General features: G+C 56.6%; 6 protein-coding genes across 6 annotated transcripts; 2 read left to right on the top strand and 4 right to left on the bottom strand.

The window, feature by feature from the left end:
- Positions 1–2,041: 2,041 nt before the first annotated feature.
- Positions 2,042–3,707, bottom strand: INS49_006633 (uncharacterized protein; the record flags this gene model as incomplete). The annotated part of the gene is made up of 5 exons (XM_043167403.1): positions 2,042–2,226; positions 2,290–2,410; positions 2,484–3,131; positions 3,191–3,286; positions 3,351–3,707. The coding sequence occupies 5 exons, from the start codon at positions 3,705–3,707 to the stop codon at positions 2,042–2,044; spliced, it is 1,407 nt and encodes a 468-aa protein (XP_043028547.1).
- A 1,896-nt stretch (positions 3,708–5,603) lies between these two features.
- On the bottom strand, positions 5,604–11,118 carry INS49_006632 (uncharacterized protein; the record flags this gene model as incomplete). The annotated part of the gene is made up of 7 exons (XM_043167402.1): positions 5,604–6,471; positions 6,742–8,228; positions 9,543–9,559; positions 10,119–10,187; positions 10,299–10,577; positions 10,637–11,019; positions 11,087–11,118. The coding sequence occupies 7 exons, from the start codon at positions 11,116–11,118 to the stop codon at positions 5,604–5,606; spliced, it is 3,135 nt and encodes a 1,044-aa protein (XP_043028546.1).
- A 961-nt stretch (positions 11,119–12,079) lies between these two features.
- INS49_006631 (uncharacterized protein) lies at positions 12,080–12,552 on the top strand (the record flags this gene model as incomplete). Its single annotated transcript, XM_043167401.1, has 4 exons — positions 12,080–12,101; positions 12,162–12,197; positions 12,304–12,419; positions 12,499–12,552. 4 exons carry the CDS (start codon positions 12,080–12,082, stop codon positions 12,550–12,552), a joined length of 228 nt encoding a protein of 75 aa, XP_043028545.1.
- A 401-nt stretch (positions 12,553–12,953) lies between these two features.
- INS49_006630 (uncharacterized protein) lies at positions 12,954–13,780 on the bottom strand (the record flags this gene model as incomplete). Its single annotated transcript, XM_043167400.1, has 2 exons — positions 12,954–13,632; positions 13,698–13,780. 2 exons carry the CDS (start codon positions 13,778–13,780, stop codon positions 12,954–12,956), a joined length of 762 nt encoding a protein of 253 aa, XP_043028544.1.
- Positions 13,781–14,228: 448 nt separating this feature from the next.
- Positions 14,229–15,332, top strand: INS49_006629 (uncharacterized protein; the record flags this gene model as incomplete). The annotated part of the gene is made up of 1 exon (XM_043167399.1): positions 14,229–15,332. One exon carries the CDS (start codon positions 14,229–14,231, stop codon positions 15,330–15,332), a length of 1,104 nt encoding a protein of 367 aa, XP_043028543.1.
- Positions 15,333–15,542: 210 nt separating this feature from the next.
- INS49_006628 (uncharacterized protein) lies at positions 15,543–17,301 on the bottom strand (the record flags this gene model as incomplete). The annotated part of the gene is made up of 5 exons (XM_043167398.1): positions 15,543–15,830; positions 15,889–16,656; positions 16,712–16,995; positions 17,053–17,097; positions 17,229–17,301. 5 exons carry the CDS (start codon positions 17,299–17,301, stop codon positions 15,543–15,545), a joined length of 1,458 nt encoding a protein of 485 aa, XP_043028542.1.
- Positions 17,302–19,046: the final 1,745 nt, after the last annotated feature.

The following is a 19,046-nucleotide window of genomic DNA, read 5'->3' as shown; positions in this document are numbered from 1 at the left end:
TTGGCTGGCGGGCGTGCTAGGCGAGCAAAAAGTGGGTTGGTTGTCGACTGCGAAGGGGAGGGGGATGACACCAGAAACCAGAGGGACAAGGCCGCCCGGCGGAAATGACCTGGTTGAGCTGGGCCTGGGCCGATCAATTGGGCACAAACGCGTCCCAAAGAAGGCGACAAGGGGAGACCCGTTATCGACTTGCTCTAGACGTTCATTATGGAATGGAACGGACAGGACAGTAAACAATACGTCAGAGGCGGCAGTGGCGGGTTCACTGCCCTTTGGTGGTGATGCTGTTGAGATGGGTGTGGACCTGGAGTCGTTTGAAAAGCGTACCACTGCTTTTTTGGCCGTTTCAATGCCAGTCCAGAATGTCTGGGCACACACACGCACACTGGAGGTGAGCGACGGGCTGACGGGACGGGGACGGGGACGGGGACTGGGGGAGATGGGGAGGGAGAGGGAAGGGGGAGCAAAGCTGGCCCGGGTAGTGCCAAGCCGTAAACCTGGAGATGGAGAAGCCTTGGGACCCCGGGTTACCTACCCAAGACTGCATTCACTACCTGCCTGCCTGACGAAAGACAGGCTGGCTAGGAAGTTGCTCACTGATGCCAGTGAATGAAACCTGGGCAGCTGGGCGGCCGGCCAGAGGGGGCCGGGAGAGCTAGGCGCACAGCAGGGTCAGCGAGGTAACCTTGTAAGGTTGGTAGAGGAAACCTTGGGGACACTCCAGCTCGGCTGGGTTGGGCACTAAAACAGGCGCCAGCTCGTTTCCAATCTGGTGCACGACGTCGCACAGTATGAGTCTGGCCTCTCGGAGCTGGTGTTCCCTTTCGTCACTACCGTCTGCCACACGGTACGATTTGTGCCGGACGCTTGTCAGAGCCATACCATCACCACCGCCGGCCGACCCAAGACTTCCTGCCAATCACCCCTACCCAGAGTCATGACCATCCAAGCGACGGAGCACGATACGTCAAGTTATGAGCACTACTTGACTCCCTCTATGATTGCACATTGTCGTCGCCATCTCGAGTCATTTGCGTCTGCTATTGTTGGATCTAGTCGACGGTCTTGCTCGGGAGAGGTCACTCACGAGCCGTCTCACGCATTTCAGCCAGGTTTCGGAACCATTGATTCATCTACAATGGTAATGACAAGGTCCGCCACGGCATGGACAAATTGTACCGAATGCCATCTTGTAGTTCGTATCACAGTCTAAACTACTCAGCGCTCAATCTCATCAATGTCACTTCGCTCAGCCAAACAGCGTTGCTGGCCCGTCGCCCGCCCGCTCATTTTGAACAACTTGATACTCAGCCCTCGACGTGTATTCGGCCAAAGAAATCCTTCCCCCCCCCCCACAGCACAACTCTGAATGAATGCCACCAGGAGCAATTGCAGAGACGAGTAGAAAAGATGTATGAATTTGCAGTCAAAGTGAGAGGTAGAGAAATTCGTAAAGTCATCCCAAAGTATAACATCTCCACATACAAGCCACCAAAGTGATCTCGTTTGCGTATCAAAATTGGAAAGAGAGCTCCCCTTGCAGGACCCGAAAACACTCCCAGCAGCGTGAAGACAAAGGTGGTATCCAGTGTACAGAAAGCACACACACAACCTGGTAATTTTTGTGACAGCGGACAGACAGTCAGGAAAAAACCACAGGACACGGAACGGAACATCCGTGAACTATGATCTGAACAAGAACGAGGAACCTTGATGTGAGGTACATGAGAACGAGATTTCCTCTGCGATTCACCAGCAATGTCAAGACATCGAGACAGCCCAGCGTCGATGCCGTCAAAGTTGTTCAATCATTCCCACGCTCTTAAAATGCTTGCAAAATCCCACAACAAAAAGGGTCGGTTGGAAGAGTGAAGGCGCCAATAGACTTGAAATTGATGTTGTAACAGGCACGGTTCGAAGAGTGGGTACTTCGTACACGCCATTTTCAACGCCTGGGAGCGCGAGGACTTGCGTCCTCTCCGACACTCTGTTTAGTTGGCAGGCGAGATCGGGGTTGGACGGACAGGCGCTCGCCAAAGGATTAGCCCTGGTAGCCGCCATACGCAGCGTTGGGTCCCTGAGGTGGCGCCCACTGGGCATTGGGTAGTTGCTGGCCACGACCATAGCCACCGGCGCTGGGTGGTCCGCTGAAGCCCATCTGAGGTCCATAACCTGCAGGAGACTGGGCGGCGGGACCACCGTAGTTACCTTGCTGTCCGTACTGCGCTGCGGCAGAAGTCAGTGACGTGACAGGATACCCAACAGAGTTGGTGAAGCGGGCTATCTCACCTCCAGCATACTGGGGAAAGTAGGTGTTGGGGGTGCCGGGGAAGGCAGAAGCCTGAGCACTCTGGGGGCTGTATGCTTGGTTTGGATCGAAGCCGCCCGGTGGGTTGCTAGGAGTCTTGTCCTTGCCCCACTTGTTAAAAAGTCAGCATCTGTTCAATATTTGCCTGGAAGGGAGTGTCGCAATGTCGACTTACACTGCACTTCAGAGGCCTGCCATTGACATTGTAGCCGTTAAGCTGACAAATCGCCATCGCGGCGTTCTCGTGCGAATCCATCTTGATGAACGCAAAGCCGCGATCGGCCTGGAAGCGCGACTCAACGACATAGCCGAAATTGGAGAACAGGGGCACGAGATCATTCTGAGTGGTGTAGGGGGTCAGGTTGCCGACGTAGCAAGTCGTCTGCCACGCTGGTGTCTGGTTCACAATCATGTCGTAGCTGTGGACTCCGTGAGTGGGGAAGTGGTGGTGGCCGTAAGGAGTCGTAGGGGTCATGCCCATCGACTGCATTGCTTGCTGCTGTGCGATAGACGGCTGGCCCTTTTGGTTCGCCCAGTTGCAGCGAATCGCACGCGAGCCAAGCCACTCGCCGTCCATCGAGCTGAGCGCCTTCTCCGCTTCACCACGGTCTCGGAACGCCACGAATCCATAGCCACGGGATCGTCCGGTCTTCATATCCCACATGACCCGGGCCTCGGATACGGAGCCGAACGCAGAGAAGGCTTGAAGAAGAACTTCGTCGTTGACCTCGTTTGACAGATCGCCAACGAAGATATGGAAGTGGTTCGAGGTATCCTCCTTGTTGGACGTGTTGGACTGGTAGGCCCAGTTGACACGGATCTCCTGCGTGGTTTGTTAGTTTCCCAAGATGACAGCTGCTGCCACACGCTCTGTTTACGCACCATCTGATGTACACGACGGCCGTTGAGGGTTTGCATGGCACGCTCGGCCGCGCCAGGGTCGTCGTACTCGACGAAACCGTAGTTGAAGCCCTTGTTCTATGTTAAACCAAGTCAGCAACTTTGCAGAGGTAGCAAACGGCAGGGGTCGCTTCCGACTCACGTTCTTGTCGGGGATGATCTTGACATTCTGCACATGACCAGTAGTCTCAAAGATCTGACGGAGAACATCCTCAGTCACACGAGGGTCCAGACCACCAACATAGAGAGCCCTCTTATTGGGCTCGGGGGCCGCACGCCGGACGAAAGGGTTGGCACTGCCCGGAGACGTGATGGTGTTTCCAGTCATGGGCGACGTGATCGCAGTCGGGATTGGGTTCGTGTTGGGCGGGATGTGCAGAGGTGGTGGTGGCATATGGCTCCCAGAGCCACCGTTCTGGCCATTTTCATAGCCAGGAGCCCCAGCGTTGGGCTGGGGGGGAGGAGGCAGCTGAGCGCCAGGAGGACCAGGCTCGGCCATCTTGATCAGCTCGGTGACAGTGGTCTTCGGGAAGATGGGTGATAGCTTGAGAGGCAGGATTTGCGTAAAGCAAGCCCTGGACTAAACCAAAGTAATCCACGAAGCGCGAACAAGAACGTGGGGGGGCAGAACTGCAGAAGAAAGTACTTTCTCCTGTATAACCTCGCAGATGTCTGGAAAGTATATCCCTTGAGCCTCTGGAGACCAATATCTAGCCTGGTCTTCTGGTCGGGGCGGCCTTTTGTCTTGAGCAAATTCCTCAACCAAGCCCTGGAGAGACACAAGAGGGGAATGTGTCGTGCTCCTGGCTGTGTTGCGATACCAAGCGGCGGCTGCCCAAAGCTAGACAAGCAGCGGAAAGAGCTCAGTCGACGAAAGGAAATATTCGCACACGATGATAAGCTGAAGCTGACAGGAGATGCGAGAAACGGAAGACGAAGAATCCCGACGCTCGAAGAGGATTCGGAGGTGATGTCGACCAAGAGAGACGAGCAGCGGAAGCAGCTAGAGATATGATGGAGACGAAGACGGAGATATCGACTGAGACCCGAGGAAAGCAGACGGCACTGGTGGACTGACGACTAGCAGAGCAGGAAACGACCAAGATAGGAGAGAGATAGAGAGAGCGATAGAGAGAGAGAAGGAGAGAAAGGAGATGGCCGTGAAAGAGGAGGAATCCCCCTGAAAAGACTTTACTGCAGCAGCCGGTCCAGAGAAGTTGAAGACGTGGTGTTCTCTGCTTCTTAGAAGAGAAGGACAAGGCAAAAGGGAGGTGAGCAAAGTGAGGAGAAAAGAAAGAGCACCCAATGAAATAGTGGGGGGAGAGCCGCCTTCCTTCCAATCATGCGATCTGCCCGAATTGGGGTGAGAGGGGCAGAGCTGTCAAGCAAGCAGGCAAGCCGGCCGGGACCCTGGAGGGACAGCTTCCTCATGCCTCAGGGGTAAACCAACGGCCGAACCACAGCCCAGCTTCTTAACCACCGTCGCCTGCTGCCCGACGTTTGTCACCTATCCCTGACCCATGTGAATGGACATGCGGTTGGTTTGCGGATACTAATGTGTTCTCATGAACATCTTTTTTTGATGCAAACCCTCTTCACCACAGTTGCACCCCACATAGATCCATAGGCCGTTTGCTAGGCCCTCACACGTCTGGAACCACCCCTGGACAGCTTGGGGGGGGGGGGAAGATCCCGCGAGTAACCAGCAAGCAGGCAGAAGCCTTTCTCTCTTGAACCATTTCCTCGGGATGGGTGCATGATGAAATCCCAGTACTCAATTTACTGGCGGGATCAAGCCATCAGCGTGGAACGTGGCATGACTGTATAAGCTGCGTGGAGGGTAGCACTTGATGACGTGCCATTTCGCCCAGGCCCCATTACAAGGGGCTTCCCTGATGCACACATGCTCACAAGGGTCTCTTTTTGGCGCCCAAGACTCGGGGTGCAGTTGACGACAGAATATGAGCAAGTCGTGTGCCGAAGTCCGAGATGTCAAAAACGGCCCCTGCTTGGAGATAGTGACTGCGTAGGTACTTGAAGTATTCAAGGCTGCACCGAGGCTGGCTCGATTGTTACGCTCTGCTCGGTGGACGGCAAAGGAAGGCAAACTCTATGAGGGAGGAAAAAAAATGCATGCCAACCTAACAGCAGTCCGAATAAGGTATCCACCGACGAGGGGACACAGCACATCGGATGAACGGTCTTGATGACTTGCCTAAGCAGCCTACATGGCCCGTTGAAACATGCCACCCACCAGGTTTCAAGACTTGTTTCCTGCACATCATAAATCCAAAACAACACGGGACCTGACGGTTTCGAGGCGGTACTGTACATATTGATGATGCACTATAGAGTCTTACTCTTATGCTACATGCATGCCTAATTCTACATGTTTTTAACAAGTACTTCCACTCCATTTGCTGGCATCAGCCCCTAAGCCTATGCCCTTTGCCCGTCCCCTGATCACAGCCTGTAAAGCATGGCCGACGGCGCTCAGGTCTCCTAGTATAGAAATGTGCCCCTTGTCCGTAGAAATCCTCCCGCCTTTTGCGATCTCATACCCGGGAGGTGGCATCGCCTGTTTGGCCAGCACTACACCATCGCCCGATCCGAAGGCAAGGTTGTCGTAGGCGTCCTGGCAGGGGATTGCCTCGCGGCATGCCACTCGCGCCGCAAACACCGTCGGAATTTCCTTGCCGTAGATGACAGCTATGGGAGGGTAGGCATTGGCGGCCTGGTGCTCCGGACTGTGTTGAAGTTCCGAACGGAAGCGTTTGGTCTCGGCAAGGGTGCGGGCGAGGTAGGCGAGGTTCTTGCTGCGGTCGGACTTGTCCTTGGGAGAGACTGCGTATGTTTCTTCCTGCTGCTGTTCTGTTGACGAAGACGAGGCATCCATCTGCGGCGCAAGGCTCCGATCTTTGACCAACCTGCGTTGCGGAGAGGCTGTTGGCCCATGTCTCTTGGCTGCAGGGTCACTAGAGCTCCGCCCCCGGGATATGGACAGCTCTGAGAGACTGAGAAATGAGCCCAGGGACCCGACGCGTTTTGACATAAACGGCGGCAGCGCTGGGTCGCTCACACTTGGGCAGAGACGATACTTCACCCATTCGTTCGTATCATAGAAATCCACGGGGTACTCCTCGTCCGTGACCTTGTCGATAAAGCAGTATCCGTCCTCCGGTAGGAACACCCAGGTTGTGCGAAGTGTGAAATTGACATGTGCCGTCAATACCTTCTCGTTCAGCAACACCGCGTCGCCGTTTCTTAGCGGGCCAAGGATGTTGATACATCGCTGGGGAGCCCCAGCATATACAACACCAGAAAATAACTCTGGTGCTTGATTTACAGCATGCCGGGTAATCACGCCGCCCAATGAGTGGGCAATAACCAGTGCTCCACTCGCATTTTCGCCCTGGTTTGACGGCAGGCTTCTGAGGAACTCAATCAACTTCCGGGAAAGGAGATGAGGGCTAAGTCGCCAGTCGTAGCCATAATCGTGGACTCTCAACTTTCCGCTTCTCGCATTCTCACACTCACGGACCCGTTTGAAGAGCCTCTTGGAAATGTCCACCGGGCCAATGTTCTTTAGCATTCCGGACGGGATGATCGACTTCTCCATGTTTTCCTCGTCCTCCGGGTTTAGTCCCACCTCGAGGTTGACCTTCCTCACTTTTAAGCCAACCTTCATGGGCACCCAGAGCTGTCTATGAGGCGGTTCAGCAGACCGGAGGATCGAGCCCCTATATCCACCCATAATGACAAGATCGCCAGTGAGATTCTCGAGGACACTGTCCAATGGATCCCTGGGAACTTTGATGGTTCTCATAGAGGATGATTTGCTTGCGTCCAAATTGAGCTCCGAGGCCGAGAATTCGGCCTTCTTGAGAGGAGACAGCAACGTACTTGGCATGCTCGGTAACTTGAATGAGGGCGTATCAAAAGAATCCACAATTGCCTTGAATCTCGAATTGACCTGCTCACGAACATGTGTGAATCGCTGGTCATCCCCGAATGAAGACATACGCGATAGCGAGTGGTACAGCATGGAGTCGTCAGACGTCGATCTTCTGATACCCAATGATTTCCTAGATGCGTTGGATGGCTGGCGGGAGATCCCTGTGTTTCTATCCGCATCCTGCTGAGGAGGCGATGGTTTTCTCAGGATGATCATTGGGAACGTACTGGCATGGCTCGAGTGCCCAAGATGGGGAGATTGGGAGGGTGGCGTGTGTCTCGGCGTCGGATCCTTCGACTCTGACCTTGATGATGTTGAACCCGAGGAGAAGAAGGAGGGAGTGGGCAGACGATTTGGCATGAAGTTGGAGGGCAGAGATATTGAAGGGAGGGCTTTGGACAGCCGCCTCAAAGCCTCTGCTCCACCAGAAGAGGATCTCCGATGCCGTGACTGAGAAAACACGCTCGCCAAAGCGGGTTTGTGGCTCTCTGAGGTTGAGGATGTCACAACGATCTCCTTAGGACCCGTTTTCCAGGGCGTCGGAAGAGGATCCAAATGTCGCGGCTGCAGCGCTGTTGCTGTCGTCGTCGGCGGTAATGAGGTCTCGCCAGCCGGTCCCTCCTGTGTTTGGTTGCTTCGCTGCGGCCGAGGCTCTTCTCGTGTTGGTGTGTCGTCGCCCGAGGAATCCTGCCTATTCACACTCGCGCCGTCAAAGTACCCAGCGATGACCTGGTCCATGGATTCTTGCTCCTTGCTTGCTCCGGCGTCGTTGAAATACCCGTCGATAATCTTATCCATTGCAGCTGCCTTCTCAGCCGCCGGGGTCTTAGGCGACGTGAGATAGGTCACAACCGGGCTCAAAGCCGGCTGAATGAAAGATTGGGCAGCATCCTCGCCATACAAATCCTCCTCTCCCTCTGAACTGTCGGCGGGCGGGCTGGGGTTTTGATCGTCCAGGGTCTGAGGCTCGAGGCGAGGGGTCCTCAGAGGAGCCTCCTTCGCCTCATTGTCGCGCCTGAAGAGTGAGTCTCCAGCAATGTTCACAGCCATGGTAGATCCAATCGCCTTCGTAAGACACTCAGGCGACGGTGGTGTCTTGCTAAGGTCCAGAGGGGAGGCAGCCGAGGATTCCGGTTAGACGAAAAAGTCGGCAGCGACCAGAGTAAGCCAACATCAACGGCCAACAACCGAGGTGCAGAGACTGAGATGACGGTGAGGCCGGGAGAGGCAGGTCTTGGCAACACGAGCGATGAGCGCAGTGGATACAATATCACAGCATAGACTCTGGGGGAGAATCGAGATCCCAGTGATGAGTTGAGGTTGTGGAATGAGAGGTGATGTTCACAGGTGAAGGCGGACGGACGGGATGATAGTGTACGGTAAGCGGCTCATTGACCTCCGGAGGCCACGGCTCGGGCTGGACTGGACTGAGAGCTAGAGTGGACTGGGAGCGAGAATTAATTGGGACATGCAAGGTTGACGGAGTTGAGGCCGAAGTCCGACAGCTTATGAAATGAGCAACTCGCTCGGAGCAGATAAAATGAAGGTCGGACGGCCGGACGGTCAAACAACAAATACTGCGAGTACCTGACAGAGAGGCAGACAGAGAGACAGAGAGAGACAGGCAGAAACAGAGAGAGAGATGGATGCTTATGCGAGACTCAGCCGCTTCCCCACAAGAATGGGAGCTGGCAGGGTGGTGCTGGCTGATAGGTGTCAACTGCGATTATGATTGCGATTGGAACTGGCGCCAACGATCCGGATCCAGATCCAGCAGGAAGGAGCGGTGCCTCGCCCGTGCGTACGGTGCCACCTCATCGCGGCCGACGACTGGCCCAACGCGCTGGCCACGGAGGGCGCCAGCTTGCTGGGACTGGGACCTGGGCTGCCTCGTCGAGGTGGCACACCTGGCTCCATCTCATCCACGCGGGCTAGCCGAATCAACATGCGCTCATTATTCGTATACGTACTCCGTAAGGCACAATAGACTGGGTATTCCCCAGAGCGCCACGGGAATCAAGCAATGACAATGACAGGCCAGTCTCAGGGGTCCCGCGCTGGTCTGAGCTGGCCAACTGACGTCATGACGGGGAATTGCAGCCTTGATCGATCTTTGACAGGCGGCCCGGGCAGGCAAGCAGGACAGCAGCCATGCTCCTTGACCGCGCACACGCGGTTACGAGAAGGGGAGCAAGATGATGAGGCTGTCAAGATCGCTGCGAACCATTCTCTTTTATGCACGCTCCTGGCTGGTTGTGCATCTGGCCTGCACGTGCATGTGCATTAATAGATGCCAAGTTGCAGATGCCAAGCAGGGGCCCGCCGACCAAAGATTGGGCCGTCAGCTCTGCTGCTGATGTGATCGGCTCCTCAGCTTACTGTGTTTACTCCGTGGTCTGCGGCGCAATCGCAAACATCAGAGCATGCACAATCATGGGTTGACAACAGAGCCATCGGTAATGGGGCTTGTATGAGCTGTCAAATATAGTGCTGTGTCTCCTAGATCAACTTACTTCGCAGTCCACAGTGTTCTCCAATGTCATCCTATCTTCTACCCAATGTCGTTCGGTGGCCATTTCTCCGGGCGGGTGGCTGTAAGACGCCGAAAGCCCGGGCCCATTCAGGCTGACAGTTCAGAGCAGATATCCCTAGACGGGCTGCAGTGACATGGATAGATTCAGGATCGATAGGGCCTGCGAATGCATTGTCCGGATCTAATCATTATCTGCAGTTCTCTCTATACTGGTAGCACATCTCCCTCCAGGTGCAGCCCTGACGGTTAGATCCTCGACAATTTCAACCCTCCTCGCCTCGGCAAGAGATGGTGATTTCCTGGGTAGCATCATCATTATCGTCCACCTTGTATTACACACCCAAGCAGACATGAGCCATTCTCCTCCTGGGCGCCACCCGCGACCTTACCTCAGGCAGGCTGAGGGACAAGGCTGAACTTACCGCCATCAATATCCTTGGTCTTCTGGACGGCCTTCTCCCATCCTGCCTGAGCCTCTAGTCGGTCCATATCTACCCAGTGTCAGCGATGTTCGACCGATTTTGAATTGGCGTGTACCGGAACAAGCTCCGGGCGAAGGAAGTCTCGATCGGCAGAGGGCAAAGCTTGAACCTCCAACTTACATTCATGCACCTTGGGGAAAGACTCCTTGGCTGTGCCCCTCGCAAACTTGCCCATTCCATCAAAGCCCGACTTGCCAGCGAGAAGCGGGTAGCTCATCAAGATATCGGCTGCTGTCAGGTGTGGGCCTGTGAGAAAATCTCCACCGGAAGTCTCCAACTGCTTCTCCAGGAACGCCAGGTGCTTCTTGATGTTGGGATATACTATCATCGAGATGATACGATTCGCAATGGCGGAGGAGATGGGCCGGACAAAGAAAGGCACCTGATTAGACTTGAGGGCTTTGTCGGCTTGGTTAGCCGGCAGTACCCGAAGGGCGAATGCGCTCGGCCGGACATACCAGAGAGCACCAAGTACATTACTAGGTTGGGCATGAATGAACCCTCTGCGTAGTGGAGGAGATACGAGTAGCGCATCCAGGCCTCTGTCTCCCCGAGGATTTTGCCCTCCTGTCCTTCCTTCCATCGCTTCGGGACGATCGTCTTGCCCTGAGCAAAGTGGTCGCACAGGTACTGGAAGATGAAGCCAGACTCGGCCAAAACCACCGGTTCCGAAGATCCGGGCACTGCGACAGTAATGACGGGAGACTTCCCAAGAGGGTGCACTTTCTCTAACTCGGGCGGCGCCAGCATGTTGGACTGCCTATGGTAGACTTTGACATCGTAAGAGAGTTCAAGCTCCTCCAAGAGCCAAAGCAAAGAGTTGGCTCGGGAGCCGTTGAGCCTGGCCATTGGCACCCGTCAGTCAGTGAAGCTTCAGGCATGACGAGCCAGGGGGGGCGAGTGCTCACCAGTGAAGCGTAATCTTCGGTTGTTCCGCCATGGCTGATTCTCTGAGGCGAGCTTGGTCAAGGCGGAATCACACAATACAGTCGATGAAAATGCCAATCGCAAGAAGTCCAGGCGAAGTCTCAGAATCGAATGTCACAAGAAACGGATACGAACGGATGCTTAGAGCTATGATGCTTTGAAACGGTATAGCTCGGTCGCTTTAAGCTCTGCAGCTGACAGGCATAAGCAACTAACTGTGCGACAGCCGAGGCACCTGCAACGGGCACACACATTGTGGAATGAACCTCGGACGATCACCCGGCGATAGCCCTTGCAGGATATTGTTTGCATGCCTCCACATAATCAGATTGCTTCTGCAATTGAAAGCAAAAGAACATCCGGCCCGAGTGCGAGTACGAACCGAACCGAGTAAAACCTATGTGAACAGTCGTTCGAATGCGATTACCCGTTGCTTGTCATCAAATAGTTTCCCGAGATCAACTGACACTCACCGTTCTAGGAAGTATGTTGGCACATCATTCCCTTCTGACTAAAGATGGCTCAGCTTTACTTGGGCAGTAGATACATTTGGTTGGGTCCAGAAAGTTCAGGCCGTGTCTGATGCAGAGACGACATACAATCACTGGCCAACCAGGCTTGCTGGCAAATCAAGAAATCCATCCAGTAGTTGATTAAATATTAACCTGGGTACGAATTAACAGGAAAAATTGGTACCTGCTATATGTTTGGGCACGCAGGTCGATACCTCAGCAATCCAATTTCTTGGTTTATGTAAGCGAGGGACCGGCGCTGAAGGAGGCAACGCCAAGCTGTATGCAATACCGTAGCCGCATGCAATTAGAGCATACAAGACCCACCCTTCCCATGCTTGGTTCGTCGACGACCGGTCAATCACCCTCACCTGCGATTTCAAGCCGACTTACCAACAAGCATTTACCCCCGACCATCGCCGCTACCACCTTTGAACGAGTCCGCAGGGCGAATCAGTCAAGATGGCGGGCCTCAAACATTTCAGTACGCCGTACACCACCCTCAATGGCACACGAGACGCGAAATACTGACCTCGTTCCACAGAGATGGCCATGGACCCGGCCATCATCCGGCTGAACAGTACGACAAACCCTCCCCCTCGACGACACCCTTGATCGCCCCACGCTTGGGCGTCCCTATGCTGGATGATTCAGGACCGACTTTCTGACACGTGCCCGACCGACAGACATGAGCTCGAACCGATACCAGTACTTCCGATGGACGAGACGGACGGCCCTGATCACATTCAACTACGTGATTCTGGTACCGGCGGTAATTGGCGTGGCGGCATACGCGACAGACGTACGTTCAGACCTGCGAGCGATTGTGACCCCCGATGCTTGTGGTAACAGGAGGCTGACTTGAACGGCGACAACTATAGGGCAAGTGGGACCTCAGGGCGAAGCGCAAGGGAGACCTGCTTGCTGAGTACTAGACCGGTGGTTTCTCTTCGCAGTGAGGGAGGAATTGTACATGAGACAGGCAGGGAAAGGGCGAAGAATGCAAAACACATCAGTCGTCCAACCAACGTCACGATTTATACTGGAGAACTGCTACACTCCAGGCCCGCGCACCAGAACTCCATGCCTGCGCACCAGAACTCCATGCCTGACAAAACCAATCGGGATATCATGATGCAACAATACCGTGCTTATCGAAACACTCCACACCGCATCGCCCTGCCGTAACCCATTGAACCTCGTTGTGGGAGGTCTGTGTACTATAGGTCGTTCCCGGTCCAAGGAGGCCTACCCGGGGCGATCTCCCGTCCTCCCATCCTCCCGTGTAGTCTCTCTTGAGCGTAGTCTTCCTTTTCCACAACAGCAACCCGCGTGCTCACCATCGCCTCCCGCCTCTGCCTCGCCCAGGAGGCCCCTCAGGAAGCTTTTCCCCCCTGCGCCACTCGCCGACCGGCGGCGCACGAAATCCGGCTCCTCCTCCGCCGCCCTTAGGCCCATACATAGTCGCAGACCAGGCGTCCCGGCCTCCGCCCCTGCTCATCTGCGGCGGGCCGAGGTCGACCGTGCTCCTCGCCTGGCCGGCGCCGTACCCCCTACCGGCCCTGGCGGCCGAGGCGGGCTGCACGCTCCCGTCCGCCGGCGAGGGCGGCAGTATGGCGCACGAGAGGTAGTCCCCGACTACGAACCGCGCGTCCGCCAGCGACTTTGCGCTCTCGGCCGCCGAGCCCGCCGTCGCGCCCATCCGCAGCCTGCCGTCCTCCGTCTCCGCGCCGGCGTCGTCGTCCCCGTCTGTCGAGATCCCCGGCCCGCCGTCGCCTATCACCACCGAGCCGAGGTCTTTCACGACGCAGCGCGCTGACCCTTGGTCCTGGTCCCCGGCGGCGCGTGTGTCGTAGTAGAGGAGGCGGAAGGCCAGGCGTGTGCCTATCGCTGGGGAGGGGAGGAGGTGTGGCGAGGTGGCGGCGAGCTGGTGGCTGAGCTCGGCGAGCGTCGCAGAGGGCCATGTGTGGAAGGACACGTGAGGCAGGTTGTCAGGCGCGGAGAACTCATCTGGTCTGTTGAGCGGTCAGTCAGTGATGTTTTTACAAAGACAGGATGCCTGCCATGATGGCGGACCTACCTGTGGAATGCGCCGGTTCTGTAGAACACCTTCAGAAGAAACGGGGTAGTCGCATCGCGGTCGACCTTAGCTGCTTGATCCATAGCCGCGCAAGGCCCTCGATGGGCGAGGATGGTTCTCTGCAGCTCCGCTCTGCCCGGGACTGACCTAGCGTGTTACTCTGAAATGATCGATTCCGGTCAGGGTTACCCCATCTGCCTTTATCAAGGCCTCTGTATCTCTGCTGCAAGTTTCATACGGGAAGGGATGCAGGACCTCGTCAATACTGGAATGTGCGGTACTGGACCATCCCGAGGCTGAAGCTCAGGTGGGAATAAGCTTCCCGGGCGTGGGGAACCCTGTTGCTGGTGGCCCCCGGCCGTGGAACGAGCTTCTAGAAGCTAGAATTTAGGCGACTTCAGCCTCGGCAGGCATTTGACCTCGTATCTCTACCCAAACGTCTGCCAAACATACCCACAACTCAAACTCAGTTCGCTTCGAAATAACCAAGAGCAACTCCTGAACTGCAGACGGGACCAATACGAGGCCAAGATGGACTTCGCGGCGTTGATGTCCCAGGAGCTCGCCAAAAAGAAAGGCCCCTCCCCGTCCGACCCCAAAACAGCCGCCGACACCTCCTCCAAGTACACGCGCAAGGCCGACGCCGAAGCCGCCAGGGAAGAAGCCTATCGCGCCGAACAGAAGCGCCTCGCAGAAGAGAAAGAAGCAAAGGCCGCCGCGAAGCGAAAACGCGAGGAGGACGCCGCGGAAGAGGCGAAGGCCAGGGAGGAGAAGCGCCGCAAGCTCGCCGAGGAGTCGAGGCGGCGCAGGGAGGAGAAGGAGGCCGAGGAGGAGCGCGCGCGGCGGAAGCGGCTGGGCCTGCCGGAGCTCAAGCGGGACGGCTCGACGCCGGCGTCCGGCGCCGAGGATGAGGACAACGGGCAGGACGAGGTGTCGGCGCTGACGGACGAGGAGCTCACGGCCAAGTTGCGATCGCTTGGCGAGCCTGCGACACTGTTCGGCGAGGCGCGCCCCGCGAGGGTGAAGCGGTACCGCAGGCTCACCACGGCGGTGACGCAGGGGCCGATCCCGACGACGCTGCAGCTGGTGGAGGAGAAGGACATGAAGGTGCCGGACGAGGTCCCGCCCGAGGGCGACAAGGAGGCGCGGCGGTGGCTCTACCGGCAGCTGGCGTCGTACTTCACCATGGTGCTGCGCGAGTGGGAGCTCGCACTGGCGAGGGAGCGGGCCCAGGCCGGCGGCGAGCTCGAGACTAGCGCCGCGAGGCAGGCGTACAGCACCATGGTGCAGTGCAAGCAGACCATGACGCCCCTGTTCCGCAGGTTCGAGAAGGCCGACCTGGACGAGTCCGTGCTGAAGCCCGTCGTGGAGATCGTCAGGGCCGCCCAGGAGCGGCGCTACGTGGATGCCAACGACGGCTACCTGAGGCTGAGCATCGGGAAGGCGGCGTGGCCCATCGGCGTGACCATGGTGGGCATCCACGAGCGAAGCGCCCGTGAGAAGCTCCACAACGGCGAGAGGGGTCACGTCATGGGTGACGAGGTCACGAGGAAGTACCTGCAGAGCATCAAACGGTGTCTGACCTTTGCGCAGGTGAGATGGCCGCCCGAGGACGTCAGGCAGCTGATGGGCTGAGGGAACGAGCTCCGAATGTCAAGGAGAGCCAGTGGTAGGAAACCACAAATGCATAGCGTAGTCATCTCCACGGAATTATCGTCTTTTCGATCGATTACCTCACGAGTCTTCGACGCTCCCTGCTCTAATGCACATGTAAAACAAAAGCGGGTCTTCTCCTATGTTCTCTCAACTCCAAACGCCTCCGCAGTTCGTTGGGCATTTCACTCATTAAATCAAGTCGCTCATCGCGATTGAAGATGGTCCCTGAGGCTGGGAACCAGGGTAGTCGTCCATGCCGCCCTCATTTGGACCATCTCCCCATCTCATGCCTGTACCCTGCAAGGCTCCAAGAGCGGCCGCTCCCTGGTTCTTGTGCTTTCCCTTGACCTCAAGATCCGCAGACACGATGCCAATGCGCCGGATGCGATCTAGGGCCTCCTTCTCGTAATTCTTTGCAGCAGCTAGAGATGCCGCTTGCATCTTCGCACGGGGATTCGGAGAGGTAATGGTCACAACCTATCATTTCGTTAGCGCACAGTTATGGATATCAAGTTTCTGCGTCATCTTGGCTTACTCTGTCGATGGCGTTGATGCGAGCATCCAAAGCACCATTTCCTATCATGTCCACCAACTCTTGATCGATGGAGCCCCCTTGTGGAGAAAACGCAGCGTTCAGGTTGTCGATAGTGACGCAAGAGAACGGCTGGACAAAGTGGAAAATACACTTGCCACGGATCACGCTGTACAAGTGCTTGAGGTGAGGCTGCAGGTTGATGTCAAGGAGGTAGTCTGGGTAGTACGACTCGAGAATAGACAAGCAGGCCGAATACCTGCCATTGACGAACTGGGAGATGGCCCTGCGAATATGAGGCTCGAGCTCGAGAAAGGTGCGGAAGCTCGAGTTGTCCAGCACCCCGCTGAGCTCCGGCCGGCTCATGGTAGCGAGTGCCAACAGACCCCCGTAGACTGCGATGTCATTGGGGCTGGCAAACTGGTCGAAATTGTCGGGGCTGACCGTCGGGTCAACCTGCAGGAAGCTTCGTGCTGCCTCGGGGTACTTAGCCTGGCCGAGGTAGGAGAGTCCGTACATGATATTGCATATTGTCTGTTGAGCCTTGTCGGTGCCGGTGGCGCCCTCCGTCTGTAAGCCGCTCATCTTATTCACGTTGGTCGTGACGGCGGACCAGTCACGGCGGTAGAGAGACAGACGAGCCAGGTGCAAGCCGACCTCGATGATGTGCTTTGCTGAACTGACGTCCGCCCGACACTTAGAGTAGGCCTCATACGCTAGCGCCAACTCGCCGATTTTCTCAAAGTGCTTTCCAAGGTCCTCGTTGCCCATCTGCTCCATGTCAGCTGTGTGAATGTGGGGTTGAGGTTTTGGCAGAGGAACCAACCCTTATGGACTCCTTGACCAGATTGTTTTTGTATTTCTTGAGCTCCGCCTCGAGATGGTGCGTCTCTGATCGGTTCGCCTTTTCCGTCTCGCTGACCCAGACGCTGTTGTATTCAGCCTCCGGCTCGTCAGGGCCTAGCACACGGAGGAGCTCATAGGCATCGCGGTAGAGCTGGACATCTCTTCCCCTGGAGACCACCTCGTGGATGGCGAGCTTCAACGCATCCACACTGAGGACGGTTGACGTCCGGGCAATGGTGAGCAGCCGGTCGAGCCTGGTTCGGCCTTTGGGAGCGTGTCAGTGGCGATACGAACATATTGTGGCGGGGGAGCTCCAAGTACCTCTGTAATTCTGTATGTAGGATTCCAAGTCCAGTTTAGGGATTTCTGCGAAGGATCCAGTTAGCAAGCTGGTTGTGCTTGGGCAGGGAGGCGAAGATGGGAGGGTAGCTGGTTAAGAAGAAGCCGACGGCGAGAACAAGCTGAGCTCCTGGTGACAGAAAGAAAGCTGGGCCTACCTGTGACGACGATGCCTCCTTGCTGGGCTCTCTGAAGGAACTCAGGCGGTAGCGTGTCGCTGGAGCTCGCCATGGCGATTGCAATGGCGGAGGGTGCGGTGTTGCCGTATCAGAATGACGCTGAGCTCTCTCTGTAGCGCGTCGTGGTGACAAGAAGACGTGACAAGCTTCTGATTGCTGGATGGGCAGTGTACGGCGTGCAGCTTCGCTCCAGGCAGGGGTACAGGGGTGCAATGGCGGGGTGTCCAAAAACCCAGGGCCCTGGGTGGCAGGCTGTGGGGAACACCACCTACCTAGGTACACCACCTGTGAAGCCCGTCGGGCTTCACCGGCAGGGCCGAGCACAGCCCGGTCTTGGAGGGGAAGGGCTACTGCACGCCCAGACAAGCCTTCTAGATTCACCACCGAAGCATGCATGCCAACATCTCAACACATCACCACATCTCACCACCTACTCAATGCAATACAGGCATCCAGCTGAGGCTGTCAGCCTTGTCGATCACAAGCCCAGCTGATGCACACCCTTGTTCCAGAAGCCCATGATGGCGACATCACAAGGTCACAAGACCAGTATTCAATGGTTCTGGTCCAATCTGTGGTTGATCAACAATTCTTTTGTGGCTGAGCCTGCCGGTTCTGCTGCAGCAATCAACAACAGCAGGCCTCGGCTCAGGTTGGGTAATTGGAACTCTCTCACATCATTGAAGCAATCAACACACACATTATTATAGCACTGATGCAAGGGGGACGGCCGGCCAGTCCTGCATGCCCTCATGGCGCATGCATGGCTCGCTCCGTTGGCGGGCTTGGGGCCACCAACAACCGCTGCCCAGAACTTAGCCGAGCTGCTGTTGATTACGTGTGGCTGCCGTTACGTCATCGCCATTGGCGCTCGCTTCAAAAGTTCTCTCGAGGGGACCGGGGGCAGACTTGGCACTTCGGAGCCGATGGTCAACGTCCGAGGCGGCGCTGGTGCATTGCAGTCGGGCAGTCGGGACGCAATAGGTCGCCTTGTTTTGTTTAATAATCCATCCAGGCCGGCCTCGCTCTGTTGGGGGATTTTTCTTATCAATCGGGTCGAAAGCCATCGGCACGGTCGTCACGACTGGAACAACGGCCATGCTGGTTTTGTGACGGCGCCGTTCAGGCGTAATAAGACTCGACTTCCCCGGGCGCCTGAAACACCAGGAGCGAGACGAGTGATGCAAGCACAGTCCCTCAGCGCGCCCGCATGTTCTGGGGAAACAGGCCGAGCAGGTTTATCGTCGGCTGACTCGCATGTTCCATGATGGCGACGTGTCTGCTATGCAATCATGTCGCAGAGGCTGGAGAGGCCGATGTGTTCAGAGGCAGAAGAAGCCCGTCTGAGGTTCCCAGATCTCCCCGCCGTCTTGGCGAACCGTGCCGACGCGCCAAGATCGGCGAGAGCCTGGCCACTTGCCAACGTCCTTCCGGCCGCCCAGACTTGCAGAGTGGGTGTGTGGCCACCTCGCGCCCACATGCGGGCTGGCGGGCTGCTCCGCCCTGGTGGCTGTGCTGGGCCCCTGCCATGCGAGCCTAGAGGCTTGGGTCTCGCAGATGGGGCGATTCGCCGGGGCAAGGAACACATACCGTACTCTGACGCGGCGGATTGCCTGTCTCAAAAAGATTCTGATGCGGTGCGACCGTGACTGCGCTGCAGCCAGTGGCCGAGCGAGCTCCGAGCACTGGATCCTTCCTTGGTCAAAGCCAGGCACAGTGGCCTAGGCACAGTGGCCTTGGCACTTGGCAGCATGTGTGAGCCGGGTCAACGCAGAGAGAGACACAGGCACAGGTACA

The sequence above is a fragment of the Diaporthe citri genome (assembly GCF_014595645.1).
Source record: "Diaporthe citri strain NFHF-8-4 chromosome Unknown scaffold_2, whole genome shotgun sequence".
NCBI lineage: Eukaryota > Fungi > Ascomycota > Sordariomycetes > Diaporthales > Diaporthaceae > Diaporthe > Diaporthe citri.
The sequence above is the reverse complement of the archived record's forward strand: the minus strand, read 5'-3'. Positions and strand labels throughout refer to the sequence as shown.